This window comes from Channa argus, chromosome 10, assembly GCF_033026475.1.
Source record: "Channa argus isolate prfri chromosome 10, Channa argus male v1.0, whole genome shotgun sequence".
NCBI classification, from domain to species: Eukaryota; Metazoa; Chordata; class Actinopteri; order Anabantiformes; family Channidae; genus Channa; species Channa argus.
The window spans coordinates 21,880,881-21,900,836 of NC_090206.1; the positions used below are offsets into that span (position 1 = coordinate 21,880,881).

Below are 19,956 nucleotides of genomic sequence, written 5' to 3' on the forward strand. Positions count from 1 at the left end.
CTTTGAGGCTCCCACCTAAAGCTTGGCGTGCGTAAATCGAAGCAAGTCGACAAACTGAAGACTGGAGGTTCCATTTCCCTAGTAGCTGAAGTGTAGTGTGAACTCATTGTCACCAAGTGGTTGCCACTCGGCCCTTTTCGTCTCCGTCCGCCTTCTCATTAAAATTCCTCACTTGTGGGTGTGATGCTGAAAGGATCTCCGGCGCGCCGAGCGGAGACGCGCAGTGTCCCTGTGCGTTCAGAGGAGGTATCAGCTGCCGGTAGGAGGGGAGCAACAAGGACGAGCGGAAGAAGAGACAGCAGATCCTCATTGCGGGCGACCATTCCTTCACTGCCGGTGTCGTTTCATTGGTAGTCCGCAGAAAAACAAAAAAACAGAAAAAACAAAAACCTTTTGCTGCAGATTGTTTTTTTGTTTCCTCCTCAAGACTGAAGCTCCCCAATATGATCTAACATATTTGGACAGAAGTAGGAATATCTAACTCCCCTGGTGGATGTGGACACCTGAACTGTGGACATGGAAAAGATAGTAAATTTATCCATTTCAGTTCTGCTGGTTTTATGGGGATGCGCGCTGGGGGGCTCGCCCAGTGTTCAAATTGGTAGGTATCCATTACTTTGAACGTCAAAACGATGGGAGTGAAAAAGAACGACTTTGCGCCCTGAAACGCTGAGGATCAACGGCTGAAATTGTATCATATTGTAGAGCATGTGCGAGTGTGGCTAATAGCCTATTTGTATTTGGTTTCAGGGGGACTCTTTCCAAGAGGTGCGGATCAAGAGTACAGCGCATTTCGGATAGGGATGGTACAGTTTGGCACCTCGGAATTCAGGTTGACGCCTCACATTGACAATCTGGAAGTGGCCAACAGTTTTGCTGTTACCAATTGTTGTAAGTGATGAACATTTTCCTATCATATCTCAAATTTATTTTTATTATTATTTTGATTTTTTTCCCCATTTGTCAATGCCCACATTGTGCACTTTGAAAACGCGGGTCTTATGAGAAGCCACACACGGGGATCATCAGAGCTGTCTAATCTATATTCTGTCAGCAAACATATCGAGACTGTGAGCTGGGTGGTTGGGGGTGGGGGGGTGGGGGTACCATTACTCTGTAGGCAGAAGAAAGTTGGTTTCCACAGTAACAGTCAGTCACATTCATCCAATTTTCATTCCTTCAGATTCAGAGATCAAACAAGACTGCACTGCAAAAAAATTGATCCTCCTTGTTCTTTTCATCCTTTAAAACGATTTTTTTTTCTTTAAAGTGAGTGGAGAATGAAGTGCGGGGGAGATAATTGTAGCTGATTGCAATAAACACCAACCAGTATTTTGAACAAAATGCCCCTTTTCTGGGCTAAAGATCAGACTTTTACCTTCTGTATTCTGGGACAAAAAGAAACCGTGCGTTTGAAACAGTCTGTGTCGCCATTTGATTGTTTTTTTTCTTTCACGTTTCGGGAAGAAAATTGAGGTAGCACTTGCTGAGATGCTATTTATTTTTTTTTTATAGTGTGCAACCGATGTCGCGTCAGCTCATCCATTGTTGGCTCCCGTAAGAAAAGCTACACACACAGTGGCTGGATGATGCTGGAAAATACATTCATTATATGATGGATAAAAAGCCGAGGCCCCTAATATGGTTTTGGAGTAAAACAGCTAAATCACGACTCCATCATTTCGGGTGGCGGTTTTGATCAGACACGAGAGAGTTCTTAGCAAAATTTATGTTTAATCATTTACATCCTTCATCAAAAAGACCTGCTTTTTTCCCTTTTATTTATATTAATATCTCTAACAGGAGGCAGCTTATCGCCTAGATTTTAAGGTCGCTATTTTTAATAGCCCGCACATTTCATTTGGCGGTTGCCAAGCGACTACTCCTCTCAACAGTCCTTTAAACATAAATCAAACGCGTCTGATTGGTGCGCGCATTGCTCCAATAGATTTCATTACCATATAAAAGCTTCCGGCTTGGAGAGCCCCGCTGCGCCCGACGGATCACAGCGAGTCATTTCGATGCTCTACGTGCACACAAAAGAAGAAAGGTGCTGGATATTCGCTGAGACTTAATAGTTTGTCGGAGACTCTTTACAGTCAACAATTTATTCCTTTCAAATGTGTATGTGTTTACCATTGTTCATCACATATCTTAGAAACACCCAGGGCCTATATTCTGAATAAACCCAGTACCTTTCTCCAGCTTAATTCTAGTGTGTGTGTGTGTGTGTGTGTAGTGTAGTGTTACATAAGCACTAATTAATATTTTTTAAACAAACAGACATCAAACTCATAAACACTTGTTTAATTCAAGTCCAATGAAATGTGCGTTAAACACTATAACTGCTGGCTGTCACACACCCTTTTATAAATTGATTTACAAAACAAATCATGTTGTGTCACAGGCCCAGTGTGTTCTGTATAAATGCACGGAGCTATTATTCTTGTTGAGCTTTTAGTATTTAGTGTGCATGTAATTAACTGACTCGAGCCCCTCCGTGATATTTCATTTTTCAGACTGGTGGGGTTCAGTTGTTGGTTTAACGTTTCCTTAGAAGAGCTGTACACTGTTGCCACGGCCCCGACTAGGAATAAGTTGGTTTAGAAAATGAGGAAGTGGATGGATTAATTTAGATTTGTGATTTTTAGAGACCTGTTGTGCTAAATATTAAAAAAAAAAGAAAAATAAGAATGACAAGATAAAGGGCTTTTTGTTCCTCGCACAGCAAAATATGCTCACATGGACCCTGTCCACATCCTCTAATCAACTACTTGAGTGGGAGATAGAAGCAGGAGGGATGGGAGGGAGGGAGGGGGGCTGCTTGCAAGCCAGTAGATGGCAGTCTGCCTCACAGTCCTGCTCGATCTGTAATTATAGTGCATTAACACCACCACTCTGGTTTTTGTTAAAATCTACTTTTTGAGATGGCGCACAGAGGGGGGGAGGGGGGCATATAGAAGCTGACAAGGCACTTTGAAGGCTAAAAGGTTCTTTCAAGCTCGCTGTTAAGCTCCAGAACTCCTCACACACCCAATTTAAAGGAGCTGCTGCTTTGTGTGAGAGATGCATCAGGTGTGAACTTCTATTTTCCATCCAGAAAGAGCAGGTTTGTTTTAAATACGGAGGGACGAATGGGAAAGAGTGAACCCAAATCCACTTTGAGTGACAGATGTACTCACACTATTGCTTAATGTACACAAGCTGAACCTCCTGAATTTTAAATATGAAAAGTTGGCCCTTAGTTGTTTCAGATACTTGTGGTTTTCTATCATATTACAGTTAATAATAATAAAAAAAATCAGTTTATAATTTAGTCTAATTGACACAAAATTATTTTAATGTATTTTATTTTACTTATTTATTTGTTGTAACATTTTAATATCATTAAATGATGCTTACATGTAGAAAATATTGCTCTCAGTCCCACAGACGTATCACGCTCTGGTTATACTCGCCCTCTGCAACAACATACTTCATCAGTGCAGTGTGTCAGAGTCAGTGGGGGTGGTGGAATGATGCATTCCTCCATCAATAATAGTTCATCTGGACAGAGCCGCATCTGCTCCCAAGACCGGGGGAGTCGTTGTATTGGTGTGCTGTCCACCCAAAGCAATACATTTTAAAGAATTTTGTTTTGGCTCCTAAGAAAAAAGACCCTTTTGTGACCCAGAAACACCTCGCTGTTGTCAAAAATAACTGTTAATTTTTTAGTATATGTTGGGTTTCTGGCGATTTTAAGTTTTGAATTAAATATACTGCACAGTAGAATTTGAGGTCCTAATTAATTTGGTATTTGTTTGAAAAAACTTATAGGTGAGTTATAGTAGGACATATCCTAACACTGCCCATTTCACACATGGAAATCTTCCTCCAGAATGCGGTGGGAGACTGTGCAAAATGTGCCACTGTTTTTTTTAACAACTGTTGTGTTACTTAAACAACGGACACACACACAATCATCATCCTCTCTCACCTCACATGATTTCCCAATTGCACAATACACCTGCACAACTGCAGTACATTAATAATTAATAATTAATAATTCAGAGGATTAAATTTACACCAAAATCAAACCTGTCTATGTCTATGACTGCTTTCAAAGCAAACCACTCTTCCTCCACTGGGACCGGCAGAGCAGTTTGAGGTCACCGACAACTGGCCAGCAATGTAACACTTCAAAGTTCTAGTTTGTCACGGCTGAATTGTGCCATACTGTAATTTCATGCATCTACATGCACATAGCATCAGAGGGACACGCGCATTCATGGACCGTGCTGAATGAGCAAAAGCCAGACCCGACCGTATATGTGCAGCAGGGCATTGGTTATAGCCAATTTATTGTTCACACTTAATTAGGTGCATTCTCCTCCATCTCGTAGGAAGCTGTGAAATATTAAGTGGGCCTGGGAGCTGGCCGGTCAGAAAATGAGGCTGAAGAAACCTCTGTGGAGCTTAGCTTGCCCTCAATACAGCCCCAACCGAGCCCTTATCACTCTGTCCTCAAAAACACAAGGCTGAGATAGCATCAGATACAGCATGATTCAAAGACTCTCAGCTGGAAGCTGCTCTCTGTTTCATATCCACGGATTCCGTTTACTCGCTCCCTTCAAGGCAAGTTGCTAAAATGCATTTTTTACAATAACCCAACACGCACCTGATATCAAAAGTATGCTGATGCTTATTCCATGTTCAGACCAGACTTTCAGTTTTAGAAGCATCTATCACAAAATCTTGTTTTTCTCTCCTTCTGCTTTAGTAGGCAGGGAGAGGAGGGGGGGGGGGTTTGGGGGGGGGGGGGGGGGGTGACTATGGGATGGTGTTGATGGGATGAGAGACTGTTGAACAGACTGTGCTGTGAGCAGGTTGGAATCAGTGATCTCATCTCATGCTCAATAATCATGCGTAGCCACAAAACACGGCATGAAAGGATCTGAGTTTTGAAATATAAAGTCTGGACATGTCCATCAAGAATCCAGCAGTAATACCAGCAGATGAAGCCAGTTACAGTGACCCCTGTAGAGCAATGCATGATGGTCATTCCCTTTTTCACACCCAGAACTCATCCACAACATGCAGTCAGCCAAAAATGGACCTTTAGGCTGCAGACGCCCATGTTTCACACGAACTGATCATAACCACCATTTTAACCACCGTTTGAACCATGTTTTCAGTTACTAGGAGTTAATTTATTTGCAGTATAACAATGTATAAAATTCTCTCCGTCAAAGTACTGTGTCTCTGCACCAGTGCCACAAAAGACTCTCTTTGCATTTCTTTGGTTTCCAAATAAAGATCCAGCGACTGTCTCCTCAGAGCACAGATCCTTATCCTAAAAAGATGTAACGGAGGCTTTATCCTTGGTGCTCTATCTCGATGTCCCCTCCCATATCTTTCATGTGAAAAATCTAAACAACTCATTCTACTGCAGCCTTTTATCAACCTCTAAAGTGTGTACAGTGGCAATGCTAACAACGCCGTTCGCTCTCACGTGAATAAGTCAAGTTTTCGAGTGTAGCTACAGGAGCTGTCAGTAAGGCAGAGGTGAGATCTGTCATAACTGGCAGGTACTGTGTCGTGGAGATGCAGCATAGCCTGAATGAATAGATCAGCTGTCACTGAGATGATGGACAGCATCATTTCATCCAGAAAGACTGTGGTTGCATTGAATGTGGTGGGCATATGATCCAGTAGTCCAGTAGGGAAGAACTTACTATATATGGTTATATTTGCAGCCTTTAGATAACCTGAGGTTCACATTGGAAAATAACTATCAACAGCCAATCACAGCCATTTTACACTAAGACAACACTGAATGAATTAACCAACATGTTCTCATCCCACAGCGTCAGGTGTTGACGCTTCCTAAGGCATCAAATTGCACCACTTCTTCAAGTCCCTTTGCGTATGATATGGATGCCACAGGTACCCTTTGGCGTTATTACTGGAGTCTTCAGGAGCGCCTCCACTTTGATGCCATGGGAACAACGGCATTTGATATATGTAAACTCATTTACTGTAACAGAACAAACAAATTATGTATTTTTTAAAACATACTGTAACTTTCTGAGAAATCTGAGTAGTGATGCCTCATCTTGGCACAAGCACTTTTTACATTTTATGGCCTTTATTGAGACATTTCAGGTAATTTATATTCAGGTTTGAAAAAACTTTCCCTGCTGTTAATTTTACAGAGCAGGTCTAAAATACTGAAATTCAGCTCAGCAAACATTAACTATAAAATGTCAAATCACTATAGGAAACCCAAATTTATACCTGAGACCCAAAGCGCGAAATTATAACTGAAACAAATATGCCAAGCCCCAGGTACGTCTAACACAAAGTGAAGTTTGGTTTTGCTTCTCAGTTGCCAAGGCCTCATACTAGCAAATACGTAGGCTACATGCAGCTGATGTCTGGACATAGGTGGACTTGTGCAGATGACACTACCATGCATCAGAGCCAAATCATGTTCATTTATTTAATACAAAGTGCCAGGGTTGCAGCCTTCAGCACAGTGTGAACGTTGGACTGCGGGAAACCAACTTTAGAAAAGAAAATAACACAGTGTAATCCACGTGGGAAGATAATGAGCTGCAAGTTTGCACATCCAATCTCACCAAACATTTAATGCAGCAAGGCCTCAAACATAGAGACAGGACAGCGTTTGACATTTTGCAGACTCCTCACCCATTTGGGTTTATGTCCTCACCGTATAGGAGACAGTCATTGATCTTTCAGAAATGATCAGTAAATAGCTTTGGGTTTGACTTTAACAATAGGGGATGCAATGACCCCATCACTCTGGGTCAAAAACAAAAACACCCATTTGTAACACCAGCCTCTACATTATGACTCTTAAGTCTTTTATCTTGCAAAAATCTCAAGTTGTGTGTTGTCTTTAGAAGTGCAGTGTTTGAATGCAACATCTTCTCCTTGTTCAGATTCAGATTGGCTCACTACTGCTACACACAGTATCGCTTGGGTGGGTGGTGTAACCAATTTGACTGCACTTTGCAGTGTCACAGGTGGCAGTAAGGAGCCCAAATGAAATAAAATAAAATATTTTTTCCCTAAACACTCGGCAATTCTTGATGAACAGAATCCAAAATTCGAATCAAATTCAGCAACACCCAACACACAGACCTATTAAGCTATTTGTTTGTTTTTATTGACACAGAAATGCTATGCAAAGAAGATCCTTATTTCATAAGAGTTTACTGCCAGCACAAAAATAATTGGATATTAGAATGTTCTTTCACCGGTTTTCAGCAATTTAAGATAAAACTGGAGTAGGTCAGTGTGAATGTGACATTCAAATACTTGTCTATTCAACCAGGAGTGCAATTAGCTGGAAATAAATTGAATCTTCTTTGAATAGGCAAACAACCCTTTCTGTTGAAGAGAGATGCTCATTAGCATTCATAGAAGAAATATTGTCCTTCCCATCATTGTGGTGATTAAGATGTGATCCGGTTGCCTTTTGTGGTCTTACAGAGTGTTCTAGCAAATAGGAATAGTAATGTGTGTGTGTGTGTGTGTGTGTGAGTGGTAAAAGGGGAGAATTAAGAAGGGGGTGGGAGCAAAGACAAAGATAAGGAAACAGGCAATGGTGAATGCAAATGTTTTTCAGTTTTTACAGTGTGATAAGCAGTGTAGAAGAGACACACAGACACGTCCCTCTGTTGTCTGTTGTTAGAATGTTATGTCTCACTGAGAACAATGTAAATGTAAGAGGGGACTGTCTTTAGGCCCCGTGTGTCCTTTAAAAAAGGGCAGGATGACCCAGGCTAAAGCTGGATATAATTTGGGGAAAATCCTGGAGTGTCTGGTTCCTTTCGTTTAAACAGTCTAGTACCGATCTGTAAGAGCATAACATGTATGTACACAGGAAGTGACATTTTAAATCTGCACGCACATGTGGTACTTGGAGAACTGACACTGTGTACCGTCGTGCACATGCAGTCCAACCCCTGTCCCATCCTGTGTCATGTTGACTCACAGAACTTGTCTTTTTGCCTGCTCCTGTCAAAACCCTTTGTTAAAGAAAGTCTTCCTGTACCCCCTTTCAAACAGCCCCGTAAATCAATGTGGAGGGGCTGATGAATATGTTCTCTCCCAGGTTTTGCTCTTTTATTCAGCACTGTCTCTTTTTAACCTGTGCTCAATTTTTCATCTTCATTTAGAGCTTTCATCCACTTGAGACGTGTCTTTGTATTGTCAGTCGCCATGTTAAGTGCTGTCTGTTTTGCAGACAGAGCTATTGTTGTAAGTTCTTCCCCCGTGGCGTGCCTGCTTAAACAAAAAAAGGTCTCATCTGGACTGGTGCCACCACATCTCAGCAGCTGCTGGCTTGTCACTGGCATTTTCTATAATTGTACTGACTCCCCCCACCCCACCCCCCTCCAACCCCACAGTGCATCAGAGGGTGCAAGTTGATAGTACAGTATCGGTATTGCCTGCTGACATTGAAAACCTAAAAGAAAAAACAAATCTCATGGCATTTTGAAATCCATCGATTTGTCAGTGCCACGTTCCCTTACAGTGGCTTGCTTGCTCGCTCAATTCATTTTCTATATTTGGCTTTCAACGCTCATCAAAGAACAGCTTGAAACTCTCTGCATTCAGCAGTCAGTTGTCCATGTGAAGGTGAGAAGCATGATTTAAAAAATAAAAATGTGTCCCGTGGCTTTCTTCACACTGTGTCAATTACCCAGATCCCTTTTTTAGTTGATAACTTTGTGTCTAAATTCAGAATAATTATGAACTTGCAGGATGAGCCAAAAGGAAAAATAATAATAGTTTATTTAAGCAATCATAACTTTAGTTCAGTCTGCACACAGAAAGAAAGAGTGAGATGACTATGGCTTTACATATATATATTTAAATATGCTGTCCATGGCATCTTTGTGTGAGTTCAGAGTAGTGTGGAGTATACTGGAATCTGTGCTTTATGCGTTGCTTTTTCTTTTTGAGGTTCGCTGTGAACCTTGTGGCATTTTGTCGTTTCACCATGTGTAAGGCCTGTAAGTCTGGGGGCACATTTTTTGATCTGTGTATGCAGCAGAGGTTTGAAACAAGACTGGTGTCTGTTTTGAAGGTGGCTATGCGGTTTATGTTTTTGTTTTGGTCTGAGAAGAAGAGGGAAGAGAACAGTCCATTCCCAACTTGCGAGGTCATTGTCAAAGCATTGAAAAGATGTTTACCACGGCTGCAGCCTAAACAAGTATATTTATGCCCTAAAGTGACTCTTCATGTACAAATAACTCAGGAACATATCCAATTAGGTCATTTGCAAAAAAACATTAACATCACAATGACAGTAGCCTGAGACAAAGCACACAAATGAGCACAACCTTTGTGCCATCAGCCACACTACATTTGTAAATAAGTCTTTTAATGAGCTGAGCTGTCAAACACATATGTCCACTTGATCATTTTATTTGTGTGAAGTGTTTTTTCATTGGTGTTTTCTACTTTATGTGACCTGATGGACTGGATGTAAGGAGGGAAGAATCATGGTGTTGTCTGCACTGACACGGCGACTATTCACACATTAGCTTGTAATCAGCAACTGGCATCCAACAAAATAACAAGATAACTTATTAGCAAACTTAAGCATAAAAACATATAATGAATGGTCACTTAAGAGTAATAAATAAATGCTTTCTTTAGCCATTATGAAACTCTAAAATATGCTCATGAAATAATTAGGTAATGCAGGAGACTAAATAATACTAATAACTTATTATAATAAATTATGATGTTATTAAAACAAATGTTACCACTAAACCGCGGAAAAGATAAAAACTTAAAATCATTTAACCAGTTTGAAATAGTGCTGAAACAGAGAACACAAGAAGAATAACACAGGCAATGTAAAATGAACAATGAATGTCAATGAAATAACTAAGGCATTGCAACAAAGTAAAAGCATGAGCATAAAAAATGCTCCTAACAAAAGAATAACAGGCCTGGAGTTTAAAAGAAACACAATTATTAACCGCAGCTTGTATTTTACACTGTGAAACTAAAGCGGGAGAAGCGTCAGGAGTCATGTTGCTTACGGACAGGTGGCATCAGAGTTTGGACTGTGTGCGTTTGGTGCTCAAAATGACACAAGCTGTGGAAAAAGTATCCAACATTTTCTGATTTCAACGTTTCCTGCCTGGAAAGAATTCAGAGAAATACCATCACGTTCGCTATATTATTTGCTGTACCGCCATAAGCTGAACTTCTCTCTGAACTCTTCCCCGCTGAGCAGAAATTTTGGTAAAATACCAGGGTTTCTCAGATTCAGTCATTTTTCTCTTTGTAACCTTTTTATGTCCCTACAAACTACAATTAAATGCTTGGTAATACATCGGTAAAATTTAACAATCTCTCAATAGAAGCAACTGGAACATGAACAAAGAGAAAGAAGTAGACTTCATTTTTCATTGACAACATGATTTCATCAACAACCACATCAGCTGTAGCTATTCAATCAAGAAATGTTTGAAAAATGACTACATTACTATCTAATCAGATTTAATGCTGTGTCACACTGCTACACATGCTATTCACTCGTCATGCATGCAAATAGATTACTTGTGAGCAAATATGAGCATGTCAGAGCCCAGTGTTCTGACAACATGGCGAGTTCTGTTTTGTGTCTGCACAACGAAACACTGTTCTGTCCAAGAGGGCTGCTTGTCCAAAAGAGTCCAAAACAGTGAGGGACACATCAAATCCCATGAATCCCAAGAAAAGACCGCAGCTATAACCCCAGGGATGTTATTTAATAGTTGCTTTATTGTTGAAAACAGGGGCCTCCGGAAGGTCCGTTTTCTTTTCTTATGAAGTGGCCATATTGGGTAATCTCCATCTTTTCACTGGCACCAATTCAAAGTGTGTGAGCTTTGAGAAAGACGCAGTGTCACAGGACTCTGTCTTTCTCTCAGTGGGATTTGTCATGCTGTTGAAAGTTAATGTGCATCTCATCATAAATTTTACATTCAGAATTAAAAAAAAAATACAATTATGGTATATCCCATAGTATCCTTGCTATTACAGTAGAGCATAGTGTAGAATAGATCAGCATAATATAGTTACAGTAGAAACTGTGCAGTGTTCACATTTACCATCCTGCCTGAGGTAAGGTTTAAGTAGCAAATGCACAAATGATATGGCAAATATATTAACCACTAACAAATTCGTGTTATGTTACTGCATAACTTTTAGGTTTGCTGTTCGGTGGCAAAGAAAAATAACTTCTATGAGACAACAAAGGCAAAGGGACAATGTAAGGTGTAGCAGTACAACTTCCACTACTCAGCTGTGGTGGAAACCAGGCCACATTTTTCATTTGGAACAAACTTACTGTATATAACAAACAGGCCCTTATTTCTTGAGAAGGTTCCATCATATTTTGGCACGAAGCACTTGTGTGTTCTGCTCTGATTCGAGTTTGTTTTACAGTGAATGCAAACACAAAACCAATCTTTTCTTATGTCAGACTGTGGGAACTGTCTGGAGGCTGTGATCTATGCGCTCTGATTACTTGTGCCTTTTACAGTGGTTAGCATTCGTCACCTGCACATCGTTTGTCGGGATGAAAAAGTCAAATTCGATGGAGATGGGAAGAAGTGAAAAGAAAGAAAATCCAAACAAATTCCATCGGTTTTCCAGTGTCTTGGTGATACAGTAAACCTGCTAGTTCACAAGGCAGCAAACTCCCAGAGTACAGCTGCACTCACAAAGCTAAAAGTCAACACTCCTTTATTTAATTACTATGGCAGGAGCACTGACCTTATGGGGCGACACTTTACAGAATCGCCACAGAAAGTCCGGACACAGACTCACAGTCACCAACAGAAAGACATGGGGATCAAGATGGCGCCCAAACATCCACCAACAGTGTGATGTTGACCTTCCGTTCTCTATGAAGCCAGTCCAACAACACCATCATGACACATACCCACCAAACTGCTATTACTTTGTCTTTCCTCCATTTTAAATAATGTTCCAGCATAAATTACAGTTGGTTCCATCTTGCCAACGTCACTGTTGGTCCTGATAGACTTTTGGAAACCTCCTAATTAGATACAGAAAAGATGTTATAGATTGATTGTGGTTGTTGTCCACACAGGGCCGAAGTGAAGGTCACAGGAAAAGGAAGAAATTAGGGGTCAAACAGAGATGTAAGAGAGACCTTGTTTGGTGGTGTTGTGGTCATCGAAGAGCATCTTAATTATTAATCACGCTCCTGTGGTACCCCTGTGAGTAATAACACAAAAGAGGGCACGATTGACAAAAAAAAAAACAATAAATAAAACAGGAGACAGTGTGATCACATCTAAATTGTAACCTAATACATTAATATTCAGTTTATTTTTGCAGGTTTAGATATGAAGCCATTTCAACATGGAAATATTAAACACAAAATCATGCATTTATGTCTCTCTTTTTTTTCTCTAAGTTTATTCCTATTCATCTTCAGCAAACACAGAGTGTCTGGTTGCTATGGCAGCTCCACAGTCAGTTGCTGAAAAAAGCTGTTTTTAATAGATGTAACTAATTCTGCTCTGGCAGACTTGAAGATCATTACAACACAGAATAGCAGATCCAAAGTCTGCTTTGGTATTTTTCTAAAGGTCAGTGGATATGCAATATGTTTTATTATAGGAGGCAGATGATATGTAGGCAAAGTAGAGTGTGATGTATGGGCTGGCCTTGCAGAGTCAGTATGGTTGAAGAGTTGAATTGCATTGTGCTTAAATGGATAGACTGGTGTGCTGGTGCTCAACAACAGCACAGCACAGCACAGCTTCCCTTACATGTCCAAAGGTAAGGCCATGTCAGGGCATCTCATGTTTGACCAACGTTAATTGCATCTTTTAAATCTACACACGTTTAAGTGCATGTGTCCTGCAGTGGCCTGTTAAAAGCTCCAATCTTTAACCTTCAACCACTTAATTTAAATGCATGGTGGGTCTCCTGCTCTACATTGTATCAGGAAAGCTAGCACACACAGTGTATTGTGTGTTTTGCAATAATTAGAAGCGCAAGCAAGAGAAAGATTAAAAACTGAAATAGTTTTGACTGCCTCTCGTATATAGTTTTATTTGACAATGGAAACAGTGAGAGCCGAAGAAATTCTTCATTTCAAATGCTGCATCATTCTGCCTTGTTTCTACATGATTTCAATAATTGATTTCACTCACATTTTAAAAAGAAACCTTCTCTACCTCTTCTGCAAAAAGCAGGGACAAAATGAATGTGGGTTTATTTATAGTTTTCAATATGGAAGCGGAGATGGCCTGATTGTGGCTGTAGCGTCTTTTTGTTCGAGTTTGTTCTGGAGGACATGGTAAATGGAGTTATAGTCTCCACTGCCCTCTGTGACATCACTTGGCAGACTTGAAAAATCTCCTCCTGGGCCATGAGATAAAACAACTGCCTTCACCAGCAGACTGTCACTGACTTAAATATATATACTGGGTAGTTTCTGTAAAATGTTTTGACTGTATTTATTTTATTGTTTCACAGTTCGCATCCTTTACTACACAGTTAGCGGTAAGTGGTGTGGATACTACGCTTACTCCACAGCTACACTTTATCGATCACTGCCAAAGATGCTCAGACGGTGTCTCGGCTCCCCACACAGTCGCTCCTCACCCGTTTCCTTATTAAAGGAAAAGTGCACAAAAACACGACAAAAATTCGGGTTGAAACGACGAGTGTTACATTGGGGGCAACGAACACATGCTGGGCCTTTAGAATAGACAGCATTCATAATTCACCGTGTTCTTGTGAAACCTCCATCCTCCGCCCATGACCATCAGAAAGCCTCCAGGAAAAAGGTCAGTAAACAAAAGAAAAGAGGGAGACAGGGAGAAGGCGACACAGAGAAATAGGCAGGAGATGGGAGGAGGGGCAACAGAAGTTGATAAGAACTGAGCTGCACTGTTCTTCTAGAGACCAGCTGCCGGAAGAAGCTCAAAGACAGACAAAAACACTTCCCAGTGAGCCTCACTGGCCCACAGTGACACTTCCCAGAAGTCTTGCTATCGACCACTCAAGAGCGTTATTGAGAGCTGTCACCCAGGCAACAGCCTGTGGTCCTGCAATGCACGTATGCCTCTGTTGCAAATGATAGAATATCATAATTATGAGGTGTAAACGACTAGCTTTATTTTTTTATACAAGGGATTGGCCTTTATATAATCATTTTATATTTAGAAACTATTTCTTCATGTAGTATTTACGCTAGTTTAACATATTGGCTTGAAATCGGACCTGTGGGGCAGAAATTGAACCCATTTGATCTGTTTCTTTGGTAGCTTTTAGCAAAATAACATTCAGAGACTGCACACTACAACACAATTATGTGCAGAGGTAAATATTTTCTGCATTGTAGAGCGAACATGGCTGAAATGCGTTACCCTGGCAACTGCCTACAGAGGGAATGAAACCAGATCACGGCTTTATAGGCTGCAGGCAACCTCTTAGAAGTTATAAAACATGGCCTCCATAAATGTAACAGATTAATGATGAATATTTCTATAAATGTTGCACCTACATTGGGCCTGTCATTATCCTTTAACCCAAAGTTAACCTGATGAGTTCTGTGAATAGAAATTCAGCTTCGTGCTAAACAAAGATAGATACCACCTCTTTGAGAGGTGTAATTATAAAAGAACAATCAAATATTACAGGAGCATTTAAGATTCAAGTTGTTGCCCTTGCCAACCACAGTTGAAGACAGTTTAAGCGGGAAGACTGGAAAAAATCTTTTACTTTAATTGTAATTGTAATTGATGGAGCTTGACTACTAACGGCTTTGTATGTAAGGAGGAGGGCTTTAAGGCTTTAAAATATTCTGTTTATAATCTGGAATAATTTTCATTGACACAATGAGTAGTTCTCAGGTATTGAGTGTTTGATTGGTTTGTCTGTGACTCTGATTCATCAGCTTCCAACCCTGTCTCCTATGATGTATGCACATAGCTTAACACCGAAATGTCAAACACATCACTGATAAACCGTGTTCTTCTGTCCCTCTAAGGTTCGTGGTACAGACATGTTCGCATGAACTTCACGCTCTGACTGTATAGGCGAGGAACAAAAACAACTCTTTTGAGCTGTTCTTCTGCATTCGGTTTGGCTGATATTAAAGAAAATCAGGTTTAACTTGCAAACACAGTGTTATACATACATATTTTAATTAACATGATTAATTTTTAAAAAATGCCCTGTGAAAGCTTCAACACCTAAAGGATTTTCCAACCAAAGCTGAACTGTTTTTGCTAAAATAGCTGAAACGTTTACAAAAAAAATATTTTTACAAATGTTTGAAGAAAAGTAGAACATAAGCAGAGTTGGAGGTTAACTGTTTTGCGTCGCGTAGATGTCACATGAAATAGTAGCATAAAAATCCTGGAAACTGTAGAAATGTAATAGCTGAGTGCGAAGTTTAAGTCAAACACCTGAAGAGAAACAGAATTTATAAAGTACTATGATGATTTCAAATAATAAAGTATGCAGAACCATTTACATCTCAATGTTGAGAAAGCTGAAGAGATAATAATAATTGTCCAATTAGCGAACCTGGACCTAAGACTGCAGGTAGATTAAAACCACAAACTTATTTTACCATTTAAATGGTCAAGTTGAACTGTCAAGCCAAAGACCAGAGTCGGGTTCCTGAGTCCTGTGTCTGGTTTGGTCCAGGCAGGAAAACCACCGATGTTAGAGTTAGAGAAAGATTGTGTATGTGCTTAAAAGCGATAAAACATGTTTTGTTTAAAATTATTAAGATAAGACTGATACAAATTTCCTGTTTTTCAGCAGCCCTAAAATTTTTTCTGATCATAACCAGCTCCTGTACCTGCCTAATGACAACAATAAAAAATGCTTTATAATGGTGTAGTCACACAGACTGGTCATTGTACTGTGGGACTGAAGAAGAACGGCAGAAAACGAAACCAAATATTTTGCAACTTGCCATTCAGACTACATGTCAGCATATTCTCATTATGTTCCGGGTTGGACTTAGGCCTCTTTAATGTTTTTTTTTTTTAAAGCAAACCTAGACCTGGTGAAGACAGAACCGTAAATTGTGCTCATCTCCATCTCCTAAACCTTTTTTACATGTCACTTTAAAACTGATTTGGCGACTGTTTCCAGGCAAAACGTACTGAGATTCTGGGAAACTGCAATTTCGTTCCAAAAACCATTTTGCAAAAAAGATTAAACACAGAGGTGGACGTCTCTAATGTTTGGATTATGTCAAGGGATATGACAGGAAAAAATACAAAATATAGATATTTTGTACAAGCACTTAAGATATTGTTTTAAAAGAGTTTTCAAAAAAAATAATTTTGCAAACAAATGAAACCATAAAGGCAAAAATGAAAGTGAATAACTAGGGCACCTGACACATACAACCAGCTGTGTTTAGGGGCCACATATAGACAACCTTTGGTACAGATGGTGGTGTTGAAGCCTGTTTTTTTCAACTCAGTTAACTCAGCAAAGACTGATACAACTCATTCTGTTAGTATTGTCGATGCAAATCTTAGATATTGTTACCGAAAGGTTATCTGAGCGGGTGTTTGGTATTTTAAGCAGCAAACAAGTACTGCAGTCTACAGGTGGAGCAAAGCAAGGACGAATAGTCCTCTAGTTAATTGATGGCAGATGTCAACATTCTCTCAGAAAGATTAAAAAAACCTGTGGCCAAATATACAGTACTTGGGCGGCTGCACTGTAAATACACTTAGGCATGACGCCCAAGTGTATTGCATGCGTGGGAAATGGGAAACACTGTACTGTAGCCTGGTGCTTGAATGTTTAAAAGTGAAACTGACAGTCAAGTCTGCAAGCTTTGCTACTGCAAATGCCCCTTTAACAGCAAAAGAAAATCATTTAACAAGGTTTCGCAGCCTAACTAAAGTATAAAGCAGAAACAGCGTGATGCAATGAACATTTACACCAACTTTGTACAATGGCTTTAGACTCACTTAAGGGCTCGTAACTAACTACTCATTTGACATTTTGTTATTTTTGATAAATCTGTCATATCTTTCCACAATATAGCAACTTTGTACATTCCACAGCAAACAAGCAGCAATACACCGAGTATAAATACGATTACACCCACTGCTTGAATTTTTACTGCACCCCAAACCAGTTTGGCTAGATCTGACCCAGTGTTTCTCTCATTTCAAATTCAACATTATTAACATTGAATTAAATTGCGTCAGAATTAATATTTTATTTTAAATGCATGCCCTTATATTTGGAGAAATATACGCATTTGCATTCTTGCTAGGATTTAGATGAGAAGCTTCCATCATCAGTAACTTAACTTAGCATAAAGACAGGAAACAAAGGGAAACAGTCAAGCAGCAGCTTCCTGGAGTCTTTGCTGGTGGCCTAGATTTGGTCCCAGTCTGGAAAACAATCTGGCAAACAGTAAATTAGATATAACAGAGCATTGATAGAAACAGCCTAGATAAGTAACCTGCTATATACTGGGACATTAAAGTGATATCAGTCTCATATGTTAACACTTACCAATTGTGATGATTTAGAATTAAATATATTACGCTTTTGCAGATAGGTTGGATATAAAAACAATGAGCTGGATGTTTATAACAAAATGTATTTTATCCATTTCACCTAAAAATAAATGAACAGACATACCATACAGTACAGTATAATATAAGTGCGGTATCTATAAGCAGACATCCATTCAAGCCTAGAAATTCAACACATTTAATGGATTTAGTTGAAAATATAGTCAACTTCTTGTCTTCATGAATACTAAAAGAGATTCTGCATGACAAACCCTTCGGCCCAGTCATATGGGTTGTTTTAGAGGGAACTGACAAACCACCTTTTTTGTTGTTGGATTTTTATATGTATATACAAGGTCAAAGTTTCAAAGCAACTATATCCGTGACAAATGTGGTCAGGTTGCTCTAACAGAGCTTTAAGCCGCCTCGCTGCCTGGTGACAGATCAGTTTTTACATAAAAACCCCAAAGTCCCAAGGCCTTTTCTCTGTGGTGAGAACAGGAGTGTTGGAGAGGGTGAGATATCAAACAGTCATTTTTGTTAGCTGTGACTGGACTGCTGATGATTATCGCCACTGTGAAGAGGTGTGTGTGTGTGTGTTAGGCTGATTCATCTTCTCAATTATGTACTGGGCTGCAGCCTTCTATTATATAATCCCATATTTGGTCTACTAACAATTTGAAAATGAATTTCACATGAATGCAAAAAAGTTTATAGAAATAAACATCAAACAAGCCACTAGAGTCCCCTTTAATGAAATTTCCCACCGATGCACTAGATATTAGGTGTCAGCTAATTTTAGATGATTTATGCAAGCTTAATCTTTGATCAGTCATAATGTAAACAGTGGTGGAGTGGTGACGAAGTCTTCAGTGGTACAGTGGTTAAAACGAGGTCAGCTAATTAGGACAGCTAAATATATTTGACAGGCTGCACCTTCTCCTTGGAAGGTGAACCACAGTGCCAGAGTCACTGCTGTAACAGATTTAACATCCTGGTGCTAATGAGGTGATTAGGACCTTCTGATAGCTGCAGGGTGTCTGATGAGCTCCCACACTGTACATCAGCAGTGCAGAAATATTCAGAAGTTGTTGGAACAACATTTACAGTTGTTACAAAGTAATTTTGTCAAGTCACCACTGTGCCTCTACATCCGCCGTGTTTTCCTTTATTCCTGGTTACAGTTCAACCACTTCAAGCAGTGTAACCTATTATGTAAAATATCGGTTTAACATCAAATAATTCAACAGCCAATATCGTATACTTCACATCTGCAAAACGGGAACTATATTCTTTCATGAACTCAGGAGCAATAATCATATTATTAAACAATACATTTATAAGTTTTTCAGTAAAAGTATCTTAATCTAATAACAATGTCAGGCTGATGCGATTAGGCTGCAATTTATTTAAATAAATAAATGTGACAATTGCAACTTATTCAGGGTTTTCCCATCTACTGCATAATGTTTGGTTGGGAAAAAACCCACCCTAGTGGGTTGTGGTTCACCCTGAGCCAAATAAATCTTAAATGGCATTTACTGTGAACTATCACTCAACGGTGTTTGTGTGAGCAGTGTGTGACAGACGCTAATCACCGTGCTAATTAAACAGCAGGTTCAATATTTATCTGTACCTTCCACTCCGAGTGGTAGACGGGACAGATACTGTGTGTACTCTCTTGGTGTTAAAAGTGCTCCTATCATTTGCTTTGTGCGTTTACATTAAAAGCAGGTTCGGTTTCTGTCTTTCAAGGACACCAGCAAGTGTAGGTCATGTGTTGTTTGCGTTAAAGTTAAATTTAACTTGACTATTAAGGTTTAATTTGATTTTCCTAAAACCACACTCGTAAAGTGTTGTAGCGTGAGGTCATTTCACTGTTTGGATTTACTCTATTATTGTACCACAGTCTACCTAAACAGTTTTTGATATCAGAAGTGGATTTAGATCAAGTAAATTGCAAAATAGTTGCAAAATTGAATTAATCTGGTAAAATACATTTTGTGTCACTTTTATATGTTTTGTTTTAGTTGGTTTGTATGTTTGAGAGATGAAACACATGTTTCATTTAAATGATTAGTAATAGATTTTCCTTGATAAATAGCAAGTGGACCCTTGATGCTGGTACATGATACACGTTACTATGTTTTGTATATCACAAACGCAATTCTGTTCACGATGCTTGTCATTGGTCCTCCAGCAGGACAATGACCCGAAGCACACTTCAAAAAGCACTCAGGAATGGTTAGAATCTGGAGAGTTCTGAAATGGCCAGCAATGAGTCCAGATAGGAATCAACCTGTGGAGAGATCATAAAACAGCAGTTGGGCAGTTTCTTTCAAATCTGAATGACCTGGAGCAGTTTGCAACAGAAGAGTGGCCCAAAATTCCA

General features: G+C 39.6%; 1 protein-coding gene across 7 annotated transcripts in view; it reads left to right on the plus strand.

Moving 5' to 3' along the window:
• Positions 1-215: 215 nt before the first annotated feature.
• gria2b (glutamate receptor, ionotropic, AMPA 2b) overlaps positions 216-19,956 on the plus strand; it is a 48,320-nt gene continuing 28,579 nt past the window's right edge. For 6 of the 7 annotated variants that reach the window (XR_010915342.1, XR_010915341.1, XM_067518022.1 and 3 more), the window contains exons 1-2: positions 217-601; positions 751-891. Coding sequence is in view for 5 of the 7 variants with exons in the window: in XM_067518022.1 (XP_067374123.1) it covers positions 517-601; positions 751-891 (226 nt within the window). In the remaining 2 variants the exon portion in view is untranslated. Of the gene's footprint in view, positions 602-750; positions 892-19,956 lie in introns of all 7 variants that reach the window. The other variant, XM_067518025.1, reaches the window with a different exon arrangement.